General features: G+C 39.7%; 1 protein-coding gene across 1 annotated transcript; it reads right to left on the reverse strand.

Moving 5' to 3' along the window:
• Positions 1-4,929: 4,929 nt before the first annotated feature.
• On the reverse strand, positions 4,930-12,332 carry LOC137282313 (uncharacterized). Its single transcript, XM_067814057.1, has 4 exons — positions 12,266-12,332; positions 6,904-7,101; positions 5,871-6,116; positions 4,930-5,165 (listed from the first exon to the last, which is right to left on the reverse strand). Exons 1-4 carry the CDS (start codon positions 12,330-12,332, stop codon positions 4,930-4,932), a joined length of 747 nt encoding a protein of 248 aa, XP_067670158.1.
• Positions 12,333-13,178: the final 846 nt, after the last annotated feature.

Consider the following 13,178-nt stretch of genomic DNA (forward strand, 5'->3'; position numbering starts at 1 on the left):
CATTACATAATACCCATCAATAGAATGTCGTTAACATGCATAAAGCTGAAAAGCACACCCACGAAGGATATGTAAATTACACTTTGAATAAGTCATGAACAAAAACATGGTGTGTGTAAACATTGACTATTGTAAAACTGCCATTGTGCGTGTCTCATAAATAGTTTTATTGGACCCTAAATGCAATTGGACGCTCCTTCGTTCCTTGTTCGACCATTACATCAGGTGTACAAGTGAAAGAGGCGTGACGACTCTCACGGAGGCCAATATCAGTACGTTAAAGCGTTAAAGCGTTCGCTCGTCACGGGTTCGATTCCCCACGTGGATGCAGTGTGTGAAGTCAATTTCGGTGATGTGATGTTGCTGGAATATTGCTAAATCTGAAACCAATTTACTAACTCCCCAAGGCATGAACAGACTGTATGGTTCAAACTGCCATTTGGAACATTCCAAGATGTGTGTGGTTAATTCATTGCACAGTTGATGCCTCTCCTGTATCAACGCTTTTGGTTGTCACTACCTTAACTGAGTTGTTACACTTCTCTCCGTTGAGTCACTCAGTTTCCTGGTACCTGGTTGATTTGGCCAATCTATTCCGTAACATAACAGACTGAAGACCAAATGTTTTATATGTTACAATTTGCACCAAGAACATATATCTTGATACAACACCAAATGTTGTTTTTTTTTTGTCGTTGTTTATTGTTTTTGTTAAATTCTGTTCTAACTGTTCTACAGTCTTGTGCCATAATAAAGTTCACAAAATGGCGGCTGTCAATCATGCCAGAAGGAGCTGGTTCTTTTAAATGGAAATTTATTTCATCTTGACAATAGGTATAGGGTTTTAAATTTTAAGGAGTACAAATTTGACTTAAAACTCGTTACAGTTTGTAAACAAAAAAGAGACGTCTGCACAAAGTGTCACGGCACCTAGAGGGAAAGATCTTACAGCCTATCATAAAAAGTTCAACAAAGTATATAGATATACTGGACAGCAACCTTTGGCCAGGAATAGCCAACGTTTCAGCATATCAGGGCTATATATTTCAAGAGGACAACTGTCCTGTCCATGTTTCTAGATAGAAAATTCAGTTGAAAAGAGTGAATGACATTCAGACAATGAAATCGCCTCCAAATCCTCAGACTGTAATAACATTGAAAATGTATGGAGAACTCTGAAAATCAGGCTACAAAGACAATTACATGAAATAAAACTAAACAGAATCTGATAGATTATGTTCAAGGTATCTGGACTTACTCCAGAGTACATAAAACCACTGTATTCTACTCTACCTAAGCAAATGAGGGCTGTACTTGCAGTAAATGGTTGTATTACTAAATACTGAAAGTAACAGGTAGGTAACTTAAGACGTTATTTTGAAATGAAACTTTATTTACATCCCATCACAGAAGGTGAGATTACATGGCGACTATTTTGTGAACTTCAATGTAGCACATGAGTGTGGTCGGGTTTTTCCAGACTGTTACGGTTAAGAATTTGCCGTTACAAACGAGGTAAGAAATCCTCTGTGAACCAGCAAAACAGAACAAGGACAGGTTTAAAATATTAAGATATTGTATAACATGTATTTAGGAAAGAGAGCAAGTTATACAAAGTCACAAGTCGATTTCACAATACTGATTTCAAGCACAATACAAGTGAGACAAAATCTAAGGCAATGGGTCACAAAATATATAGTAGCAAACTCACCAAAGTCATAGTGCGAGAGAGAAACAGTTTGAAGAATGAAATACGGCGAGCGGTCTGACGACAGTTAATGTTGATTCAGGCGTTGACGGATTTGTTGGTGCTGTAAACTCCAGTGAATTGTGTGACCAGCCTTTTTAATATATATTCAGTCATTTCCCGAAAGTTCGGGCACATACGACCATCGCCAACACTGTAGAAATCCCTAGCAGTCTCCCGGAAGTAACAAACAGAAAACCAAGGGCAGATAATTTCCGGACAGCCTGCTACCAATATGTTAAAAATGCTGACCATCTATTATACGGAATGTGACCTATCATAATTATTATTCCAAACACTAAACAATGTGATCCGGTAATAATTATTACTTAATTAACAACAAAATATACAGAAAACAGACACACGTAACAAGAGACATACGATAGTGTCTACATGCGAAAGCATCTAGCACTAGTGCTGACTGTGCAACGAAATTTCTTATTTTCGCATTTCATATTTTTTTCAATACACACAAGAGGATTAACTAAAGTTGGCCTCGATTTATCCATAACCGTTTTAAAGCCCACTGAAACCTTTCTAATGATGTGTGAAAACAATCTTTATTGGCAGTATTTCAGCTGCATCGTGGCTGTAGACGTCATATATTAATAACTAAAACGCGTTGATAATATGAAATCCTACGCGAAAGGACATGTGTAAAAACTATTACGTAACCAAGACATCCCAGTATTGGACAGGAGAAGACAAACTAATACAAAGTCAGGAAATCATACATAATTGGCAATATCCTGACTATACACTGAACATTTCCCTGTTATAGATTATTGTATAAACATAAATTTCCAAACATATATATATTCACATTTCAACCCTTATATCTTACTTGTATTCTTAAATATTTTTTTTCATCCGAATATGCAAAATATTCAGTAATATCTTATTTGCTTATAATATTCAGTAGTATATTATTTGCTTTTGAACCAACTGTGGTGGAAACGAGGTATATAAGAGATGAACTCTCTATTTATTCTAGCAATGGAGAAAACTAGCCTATTTCCAGTTAGTTACAGGTTGTTGTCCTCGTCCTAGGTTTGTGCTTATAGGTCTGTTTCTAAAGTGTCAGAATAGTGAAACTAGAACGATATCTGTAAACGCAACAACTGATAAAATGTTACACAATCAACAACTGTGGTATATGATAAGGTGGTTTACAATTCAATACGAGTGAGTGAGTGAGTGAGTTACTACTTAGCGTCACACCGCCAATATCCCATCTATATCGTGACGACAACAATTCATGAATCACAAATCAAATAGTGTCATGACTCGACTTACTTTTGAATAAATTAGTCTTGGATGAATTGTGAGTCAGTGATTAATTCACAAACACTTATGACTGAGTTGTGGAACATCAAAGTGCTGCATGAAAATCATAAATACAACATTACAAAAGATTGGGTGAAACTGTAGTTGCACGACATCCAGGGTATAATCTAAATAGTGCCACTTTTCTCCGTACGTATACTTCAGAAACGTAAGGGAACCTGAACTTTCAATTTGCATAGGAAGTGTAAACGTTAACAAACGTTTCAAGGACAGACATCTTATGAACGCACCACCATTTCCCTCTGTTACCACTCCTAAACACAACGCTTGATATGCACGTGCACAACGCAGTAGACCCATACAGGTGCATGGGGTCACATTCTTCATTTTGATGTTTTTTCAAGGAGGTCGAGAAATCACTTAGTACATTAATTTCGACACTCATCTTGCATCACAGATTTGTTAGTGTTTGTTTCTAGTTGTTTTAAAATGAAAATATTATACATGCAAATTACATGCCATACACCAATCATCTTTCAAAATTGACTACATTCCACAACTATGGTTGTAAGGTAGTGCAAATGCACTCTCAAAACATTCAATAATATCATATCAACACTGATTGACTCCGATAAATCTCCTAAATATTTTTTTATCGTTAATAAGAAAGAATGAAGATCCCTACTTTTTTTTAAGAGTATAGTTTTAGTAGTTCACCTTTACGAGAACACATGATGCATGGTGATTCACAAACATATGCCCTGTCACCGTATCCCATGGTGACAATGACAGCATTTGCTTACAAACAACATCGTGTAGCTGTAATACTGCTAAAGCAATTATATGCAGATGATATAGTTGCAGCTGTGCAGTCGATTCCGCTTTTACCCAGAGATATCTCATGAGTGTGTGGGTGAGTGAGTTTAGTTTTACGCCGCTTTTAGCAATATTCCAGCAATATCACCAGAAAATGGGCTGGGAATCGAACTCGGTCTTCATGAACGTGGAAAGGGTTTTGTCGCAACTAATATCATATTTCGACAGCAGGACACTTTCTTCCTTCGTGGCGTCATGTCACTGTTGTTCCTATACCTATGGCTGGTTGGAATGGCATGAATCCGTCTAACTTCAGACCTATTTCATTAGCTTTCCTCGCAAAACTATGGAAGGCATTGTCAATTATAGACTAGTCTGATGTCTTGAAACCATTATACAAACATTTACGGTGAGCGAGTGAATTTAGTTTTACGACGCTCTCAGCAGAATTCCAGCTGTATATCGGCGGCGGTCTGTAAATAATCGAGTCTGGACCCGGCGACCCAGTGATCAACAGAATGAGCATCGATATGTGCACATGAGAACCGATAACATGTGTCATCTGATCTGACTGCTCGATCCCGTTACTCGCCTCTCCTGGGTTACTGAAGGCCAGTATTCTAACTCGGACCTTCATGGGTCATTCGATAATTTGGTTTGGTTAGAATCAGTCATTCGAAATTTTAATGGTATTGTAAGTAACCAGAAAACTGTATCAATCGTTTTCAAAATATATACTGCATAGAAATTTGGTATTGTCAATAGATTTAGATGTTGTAAGTTTGTGAGGCCAGATTAACCTGTCCCTCCAGCGCATTACAAAATTACGTTAGATTCATTCCAATCCTGCTTTTGAGTTTGTTTTGAATACCTCTATGAAGAACAGTGTTGGTTTTGTGTTTCTGTTGTTTTTATAAATCATACAATTTCGTTGCTCCATATTGTGACTGCAAATAATGATTTTAATATTCTCTCTCCACAATAGGCTTTTAAAACCTGTTATAAGAGATTTTATATTAGAGATCTATTTTATACTCAAGTTCCAACATAGATTCAAAATTTCACTTTGAGTTAGGAGTTTACAGACAGGTGTCCATGGTGTACGTGGTCCAGTCATTCTTTGCCACAGAATTCTGAGGCACGACCTCGTAGGTTAGCAGACAGTTGGATTGGGTCGGTGCAGTTTTGCTGTAGCTGAAGTCGATGCATGAATGGTTTCGGTGACAAAAGATGCCACATTCTCCTGCTGTTATGGCTGATGTAGTCAAGGATGGTTTGGTCACCTTCCTCCTCATCGTGGTCGTGTAGTAGGATCCTGGCGAGAAGATGAAACTGAGGGATTCACCTGATCCACCTGATTCACTCTATCCAACATATATCTTACCTTCAGTGGTGTCATGGAAAAATATTGCGCCTAAAATGCTAGTTGTCCAGAAACATTACTATTTGGAGACAAGGACATGTGGAAACCAAGGCAGCAAGCCTAACCATCCGATCCCTTTCGTCACCTCTTATGACATGGCTGGGTTGCTGACGACCAATTCTAAGTCGGATCTTAACCGGTGTTAAGTCAGCTTCAACAATATGTTTCAGCAACAGTACCACTGGATACTGTACCGCTACCGCTACCGCATTAGCATGACGATAAACTGAACATGGTAGTGAGTGAGTTTAGTTTTACTCTGCACTCAACAATATTCCAGCTATATGGCAGAGGTCTTTAAATAATCGAATCCTGTCCTGACAATCCAGTGATCAACTGCATGAGCATCGATCTGGGAACCGATGGAAACTGATGACATGTGACACCAAGTCAGCAAGCCTGATTACCCGATCCTGTTAGACAAGCATGGGTTACTGAAGACCTATTCTATCATTTACCTTCATGGGTATGAATATGGTACATGGTCGAAGCGACTTCGAATAAAGTATCATATTCATATATGCATTCACACTGAGAAGGTAACATCAGATATGTGGAAAATAGACATCAGTCACGATTTACAAGTATAATACTCACGGTATGGCTTCGTGGCCCCGACACCTTGAACATCAATATGTCCGATATTCAAATAGACGGTTCCTGTAGAACGCCTTGTGACGCGGATGAAGCGAATGGGGAAGGTGGCATTGCAAGTGAAGATGAATTTCTCGTTGTTGCCAACAATGTTTGGCACCTTCCCACACCACTTCACCTGGGCGTCAGAGCAGAGGCTGACATCTTTGTCCATCACCTCCACGTAGGCATTCTTCATGTACAGAGGTCCTACATAGAAATTCTGCACGTATATTCATTAAGAAAGTCATAATTGAGTTTCTAACGAACATTGTAATGGTGTAACATTGACGCAATGTTTTGGGGAGTGGGACAGTGATCCCCTCTAGTCTAAATCCCCTTCACTAGTTCACACTGTAGCTAATGGAATGTTTGTCAAGAAATATAGGCATATGCATGCTTAATGTAATTAGATAGACTAAGTATTCATAATCATGGTATGGTATTGAAAGGACTATTTCAAATTATAACTATCTGAGAGACAAAAAGATCATGTTTTGACGTACTTTTTTGATATTCTGCGAGGTGTATGTGTGTGAGAGTAACTGTGCGATGTGCTGTTTGTGATGGGTGGTGCGGGGGATGGTGGCGGTGTATGTGTGTTAGAGTAACTGTGCGATGTGCTGTTTGTGATGGGTGATGCGCGTGATGGTGGTGGTGTATGTGTGTGAGAGTAGCTGTGTGGTGTGCTGTTTGTGATGGGTGGTGCGCGGGATGGTTGTGGTGTATGTGTGTGAGAGTTACTGTGTGATGTGCTGTTTGTGATGGGTGATACGTGGGATGGTGGCGGTGTATGTGTGTTAGAGTAACTGTGTGATGTGCTGTTTGTGATGGGTGATGGGCGGGATGGTGGTGGTGTATGCCTGTGTTCATGCTCAGAGGTTTAAACAAAACAACCCGACACTTTTTCTTTTCATGGCCTGAATACAAAATGTTTTTGTTCAAAATTTGTTCGACTGGTTAGTCAGATCTACTTTTAAAAGTCTCGGTTCCTTACCCCAACTGTTGTCTGTTGCCGTTAGGATGATTTTGCTGATATCAAAATAACCTCTCAAGTCCACCTCCCACCAGGAGGAATTGGCACCATAAGCTAACGACCCCGAGACGGAGTACGCATCACTGATGGCAAGACTTGCATGGTATTCCGAATAAGTAGTAAGCTGTTTGGCAAGTTTACCAACAGCAATGCTTTCACCTACAAGAAGGGACAAGAACAATTGACACAAGAAGGACGATTACATTAAACTGTGCAAATATGATGATCTTTGGTAAATTATCTTCTGTGATGACTTTTGTTCGGTTTTATGCGGTGACATGAGGTCCTTTGCTCAGGTCGCAAATCAGGTGAAGTTAAGCAGCAATGAGCCCGGAGAGTCTTGGATGGATGAGCGCATTTGGCATCTTGACTCCTGAGTGTACCTAGGGTCTCAGTCTTGCCCCACAACGAAGCACAACAAAACTCGTGTCTCGCCTTGGGCAAGTCTCACCATAGGGAAGTCTCACTGTGGGCAAGTCTCACCATAGGGAAGTCTCACCTTGGGCAACTCTCACCACAGGGAAATCTCACCTTGGGCAAGTGAGATTGTACACAAAATTGCCACTATTCACCCAGCAAAAATGAGATAAATCATGTGACTATTAACCTTAGCGTCTCACAGGGTCTTGAGCTATCCAGGGTAATAATAATAACCAGATTTTGACTACAGCTTCGAGTGAGCAAATAGTCAGATGAACACATGGCATTTTATAAATGAATCATTATCATATAAGAAATGACTAAGAGGAACCACAACTATAATTTCATTCTGTTTGAGTGGCATTTGTGATGGGCAATAACAGGAACAAATTATTTCGGTCATTGGCAATTTCCGCTGTGCACCTTGATAGGACGTCAGGGACAGGTCCACTCAACTTTTTTGTTAATGTATTTATGGGATTTATGGGACAATTCACACTACCAAAGTTGAATGTAACAGATTATATTGATGTAGTCATTACTAGTCAAACTTCCCGTGCCACGTCCATATGCAGTCGGTGGTGACCTAGTTTTGTAAAACCACATTGTTCTGCCAGATCACAGATCATTGCAGCTGAGTGTTTGTTGGATGACCTAACGTAATCTTGTACACATATCCCTCATTTCATTGCGATATACCATCCACCTCTTTCTACTAGAAATGCACGAACATCTGCCACGTTCCTTGTTGAATCTCCAGAACTTTTGGATGAAATCTGCGTCAACAAAATTAATAAAGAGCTGTTGTTCCTGCAGACTTTAGTTATCATGATAATAAGGAAGACCAGTCATGATATGGTGAAGTTTAACATCACAAATAAGCGAGGCTTATGATGAAAGAATAGCAACGTTGGTGTAAGTCTTGTTTGGAAGAGGAAACAGAAATCTACTTTGTAAAGCCAGAATCAAATTTCGATATCCATTAAAAAAGGCAAAGAATGACTTTCTGAACACTCGCATTTCCGAGAGCATGAAAGGTGCTAGGGCACTCGACCAACTCATGTTTTCTTTTCTCATTTAGTCATATTCGTCCTGATACTGGCGCCCCATTGATGGTAGCGAACACCCGTTCCAAGTATTTTTCATGGACAAGACCAACACAATCTGATCCTCTTTCATGTTGCGTTGAGCCGATTCCAATACAGCAAATACAGCAATACAGCAAAATTTGGGTATTCTACTACTAGTGCCGGTCTTTCTTATCAAGGCTTCCCTCCAATCAGGACAGATGTCGTTAGTTCTGAAAACAGCCATAGTAAAGCCTCCTTTGAAGAAACTATCCTCAGACTAAATGCTTACCTCTTATTAGTCAGTTTAAAAAGAAATAAATACAAAGCCTTTTCGAAAGACCGGCTGCTAAATTTCATATCGATGGATGCGTGGACGTTGTATTGTTCAACTTATACCTTTCACAGGGACAGCAATCTGTACTAAACTCACTGAAATGTGGAGTCCCGTACACTATACATAAAACGCCTTGCCAGTGTTGTTAGAAATCACGATATTCTTTGCCATCAATACAACTGTTAAAAAGGATGTTGAAACATAATGCCTTGTGTTTAACTCTGTTGCAGATACCCTTTCACGTTGCTCTGACGACGTCAAGAATTGGTGGTTTTGGTTGAAGTTGCAGCACCCGAAAACCGAATGTTTGCTGACTATATTTAAAACAAACCTGGAACTTACAGACTAGACCTCGCTAACTTTTGGACAGTGCCCTCTTACTTTATAGGAATCTGTCAAAGATCCAGACCTTCGTCTTATAATATAATAGATGAATATTTTTATAGCGCCTTATTCGTATACAATATGCTCAAAGAGCTGTACTTGTACAACAAGTGAAAAGTGTAGTCAGGGTAATATTCTTTTAAAGATATGTGCCGTCAAATGAGCTTTAAAACTCTCCAATGACGGCAACGTTCTAGTGTCTATTGTCAAGGCACTCCATAGAGTAGCGGCAGAGCTTTTGAATGGACACTCTTCATCTTGGTATCTGGAGGAGATGTATCTGATCTAAGAGAACGAGATGGTTTGTACACAAGGATGAGTTCACACAAGTACTCAGGTGCTGTTCAATTTACAGACTGATATGTAAGGGAGAGAACTTTGTACTCGTAGCCAATGCAAAGATCTTAGTATTGGCGTGATATGATCGTACTTGTATCTGAGTGTCACTATCCTGGCTGCCTTGTTCTGTATCTTCTGGAATCATTGAATATGTTCTTGGTTTGCACTCAGAAGAAGGCTCTTGCAATAGTCAAGCCTAGATAGTAATAGCGTCCTGGCGAGGGCTCTTGGGTAAGAAGGTGACGAATGTTCCCGATGTTGTGCAAATGGTAGTGACACTTTCTACATAAGTCAGTTACATGCTTTTTTCAATCCAATTCTGATTTAAGGTAAACTCCAAGGTTTTTTACACAATAGCTTAATAGCTTTCTTCAAACGTTTTGATATGTAGGGTAGGTTTGAGACAGGCCGATACTTTGAGAGTTTGTTTTTGTCCAGGCAAGGTTTCTTGAGCAAAGGTTTTACATCTGCGGATTTGAAACATTCTGGAAATATTCCTGCTTCTAGACTTTGATTGATTATTTTTGTCATTGTAGGTAGCATGATATCTCTATGCTCCAACAACAGCTTGGTGGGAATGGGATCTTCTTCACAACTTGTTGGTTTAGGGCAAGGATTAATTAGTTCCAGGACCTCTACGTCTTCTAATGGTGGAAACTCAGTAAATGAAGTGCCTTCAAATCTCTGAGATTCAGTTTCCTCTACACCTTCAGAGACTCTTGAAACTCTCCTCACGCATCTTGTCCATCTTGCTGCTAAAGAAATTCAGGGAATTAACTCGCAATATCTTCTTTGCTGCCAGAGTCGTTTACTTTACCCAAAAAGACTAAACATCTGAGAGAACAGCGTCCTTGCGTTGTGCACATTCGACATCATCTTACCCCTGCAAGATTTGGACTTACAATCCTTGTTTACATTCGCCCGACTCGATCTATACATCTGACGATGTATTTCAAGTTCTGATTTCCTCCACTGCCGCTCCATAACTCGCCAGTGTGCTTTGGCTTGTTGGATCTTCTTATTATACCATGGCGTACCTATTTTTGCATCCTTCTGTTTTTTGCGTAGCAGGAGCATGTTTGTCAAGAAGGTTCTTCTGGGTTTTGAGGTTTGAGGTGAGAGAGGTTAGGTAGTTCATTTGCATCAGTTGGAGGATTTGTTAGCAACATCGATTTCTAGAGATCTGACCCCAAATCCTCTTTGGACATATTTTGACATCCCCACAAAGTATAACCTTTTTATCTGCAACAGGTTTGTTCAACTCGAAACAACCTTCAATCCAGACATGATCTGACATTTGTCTATCCTCGACTCTGATTTTGGCGATAACATTGTCATGGATGTTGGTATTACCCAATCAATGGTGTGTCCGCTTCTGTGCGATGGTTCTTGCACAAGCTGGGTTAGACCATCTGATTCAAGTAATGTCCTGCACTGCTTCACGTCTGGTGTAGATTCTCATTCGTATTGAATATCAAAATCCCCCAGTAGCACAACGTTGACTCCTTTAGAAAACATGACGTCACACAGGTTCTCCAGTTCTTGTACGAAAAGTGGTGTGGGTGAAATTGTTGACCTTAAAATGAGGGCGTCTGTACAGACATATCACCCTCACAGTTTGCTTGTCTTGTTTCACAAGAACGTTCAGCATCCCAAATGAAGAATGTGGAATATCACTGTTACAAGACAGTTGAATCTTCAGTGTTTCTCGGTAAATCATGGCGACACCTCCGCCTCTAGAATTGGTTCGAACCTGATTCACACGTTTGAATCCTGGGCGTGTCATGGCTGACATCGAAGATTCATCAAAAGTCTTTTGTAGCCATGATTCCGTTAGAAGCAGAATGTCAAGTCCGTCTTCAATGATTGTATCAGCAATCTCACAAGCTTTATTCCTGGATGATTGAACATTCCAGACAAAGGTTTTAAATGGATTGACAGTCTTGACAGGCAAATCAATCATTGTGTGAAAAAAAAAATCAACTCAGGAACATCGTTAGCATCAGAAAATATCTGACAGTAGATTCCACCAAAATTCTAATTCTCTCCCTTGTGATCTCCAGAATGAACTACTGTGATAGTGCCCTCATCATTCCCTTCCCTGCAACGCTGCAGCAGGTGGAAACCACAGCCGCCAGAATCATCTAAACAAATTCATGGATGAGACCCCGTGAGACACCAGTGCTAATGGAAATACACTAGCTTTCAGTCTCACAAAAGAACATTTTCAAAATCCTCTGTCTACAAGTGTTTAAACAATCCAGCGTCTTCATATCTTTCGGATCTACCCTCTGCGCTTAGAATCTCGCAATTACTCGCTGCCTAAAGTCAGCTGAACCTTCTCGCAATTGTGCGCCTAGAGCATGCATTGAGTATGAAATTAGCTCTGTACAAATGGATTGTAATGTTATGTTAGATACTTCATGAATTAAAAAAAATATTAAAAATGAGGCGCAAAAAAGAATGACTCATGTTCACGTTCTTTGGATGGTGTAATAGAACAGATTCACATTTTGCAGCTTAAAGGGAGGAACCCCGTACATATCGCCCCAGACACGTGATTTAGTTCACATACTAGACTTCTATTGCTTGAAGTGGCACAACACATTTGCAGCTATTTGAAGTGAGACATTACCATGTATATTATATTATTTTTATAAGTGCGCTTTTAAATCAATCACTCCTTAGTTTTAGCTATGACCTTCTTTGTTCAGCTATCTATTTTCCTGTTTTAGTCCAAACATTAAACACTCATACATGTAGATAACACACTCACCCTGAGTGTTCTGTAGTCTTGTTGCACTAAGACAAACCGCTAAAGTGACCAGTCCACGAGTGGACATCGTTTTCCTTCCTTTCAAAGTGAATGAGAAAGACACCAGCCAAGATGCGATACCAAGTGGTCTTTACACGCATCTGCGTTTCGTCAACACACATAATGCTGAAAAAGCATACCCAAGGAAAGGCATGTAAATCACAGTCTGAATAATTCATGACCAAACGTGTATACTGGCATTTTGTGTATCACGTAAACAGTTTTCTATGATGCCTAAATTGATTTTGACACACTGTTCAGTCCTTGTTCAGTAGACCCTTCACGTGTACCAAGTGCATAGGCTTGATGACACTCACGGAGACTAATGTCAGTATACAATATGTTTGACGGTAGATTTAATGAAAGATTCATAAGTCGGTTGAGACATACACAACATTGTTCTAGTCGCGCATCTGTTTAAAGCCACGCGCAGCAATATTCTAGCTATATGGCGAAGGTCTATAAATAACCGAGTCCTAACCAAATAATCCAGTGGTTTACAACATGTGTCTACACAACTGGGTAACCTTGGCTTTTGTCAAACATCCAGTTATGTTACTGTATTTCGACCACAGTATATTGTACAGTTTACGTACATTTGTTAGTACTGTATACTATAAGCAAAACGTTGGGAGCACCCTAGAATTTGAGCATATACATTGTATAAACTAAGCGTGGTGAGGTCATTTATAGGTTAATGCAACTTCCTGTGTTCTTAATGGGCACTTTAAGTGACATATTGGAACATGCAGTGAAGCAACTGATTCAATATCCGTTGACACGAAATGAAGCATTGTCAAAAAAACGGGGAAAACCAGGTGTGCTGAAACACATCAGCGCCATATTTGAATCAAGCTCAACAGCCTAGTGCATG

Source organism: Haliotis asinina, chromosome 4 (genome assembly GCF_037392515.1).
Source record: "Haliotis asinina isolate JCU_RB_2024 chromosome 4, JCU_Hal_asi_v2, whole genome shotgun sequence".
NCBI lineage: Eukaryota > Metazoa > Mollusca > Gastropoda > Lepetellida > Haliotidae > Haliotis > Haliotis asinina.

What these genes read in the sequence shown, in the direction of transcription:
- LOC137282313 (XM_067814057.1), bottom strand. Translation starts at nt 12,332, where the DNA reads ATGTCCACTCGTGGACTGGTCACTTTAGCGGTTTGTCTTAGTGCAACA. An exon ending in AAGACTACAGAACACTCAGG is followed by an intron (nt 7,102 to 12,265) that starts GTGAGTGTGTTA and finishes CCCTTCTTGTAG; the next exon opens with GTGAAAGCATTGCTGTTGGT. An exon ending in CGGGGCCACGAAGCCATACC is followed by an intron (nt 5,166 to 5,870) that starts GTGAGTATTATA and finishes TCTTCTCGCCAG; the next exon opens with GATCCTACTACACGACCACG.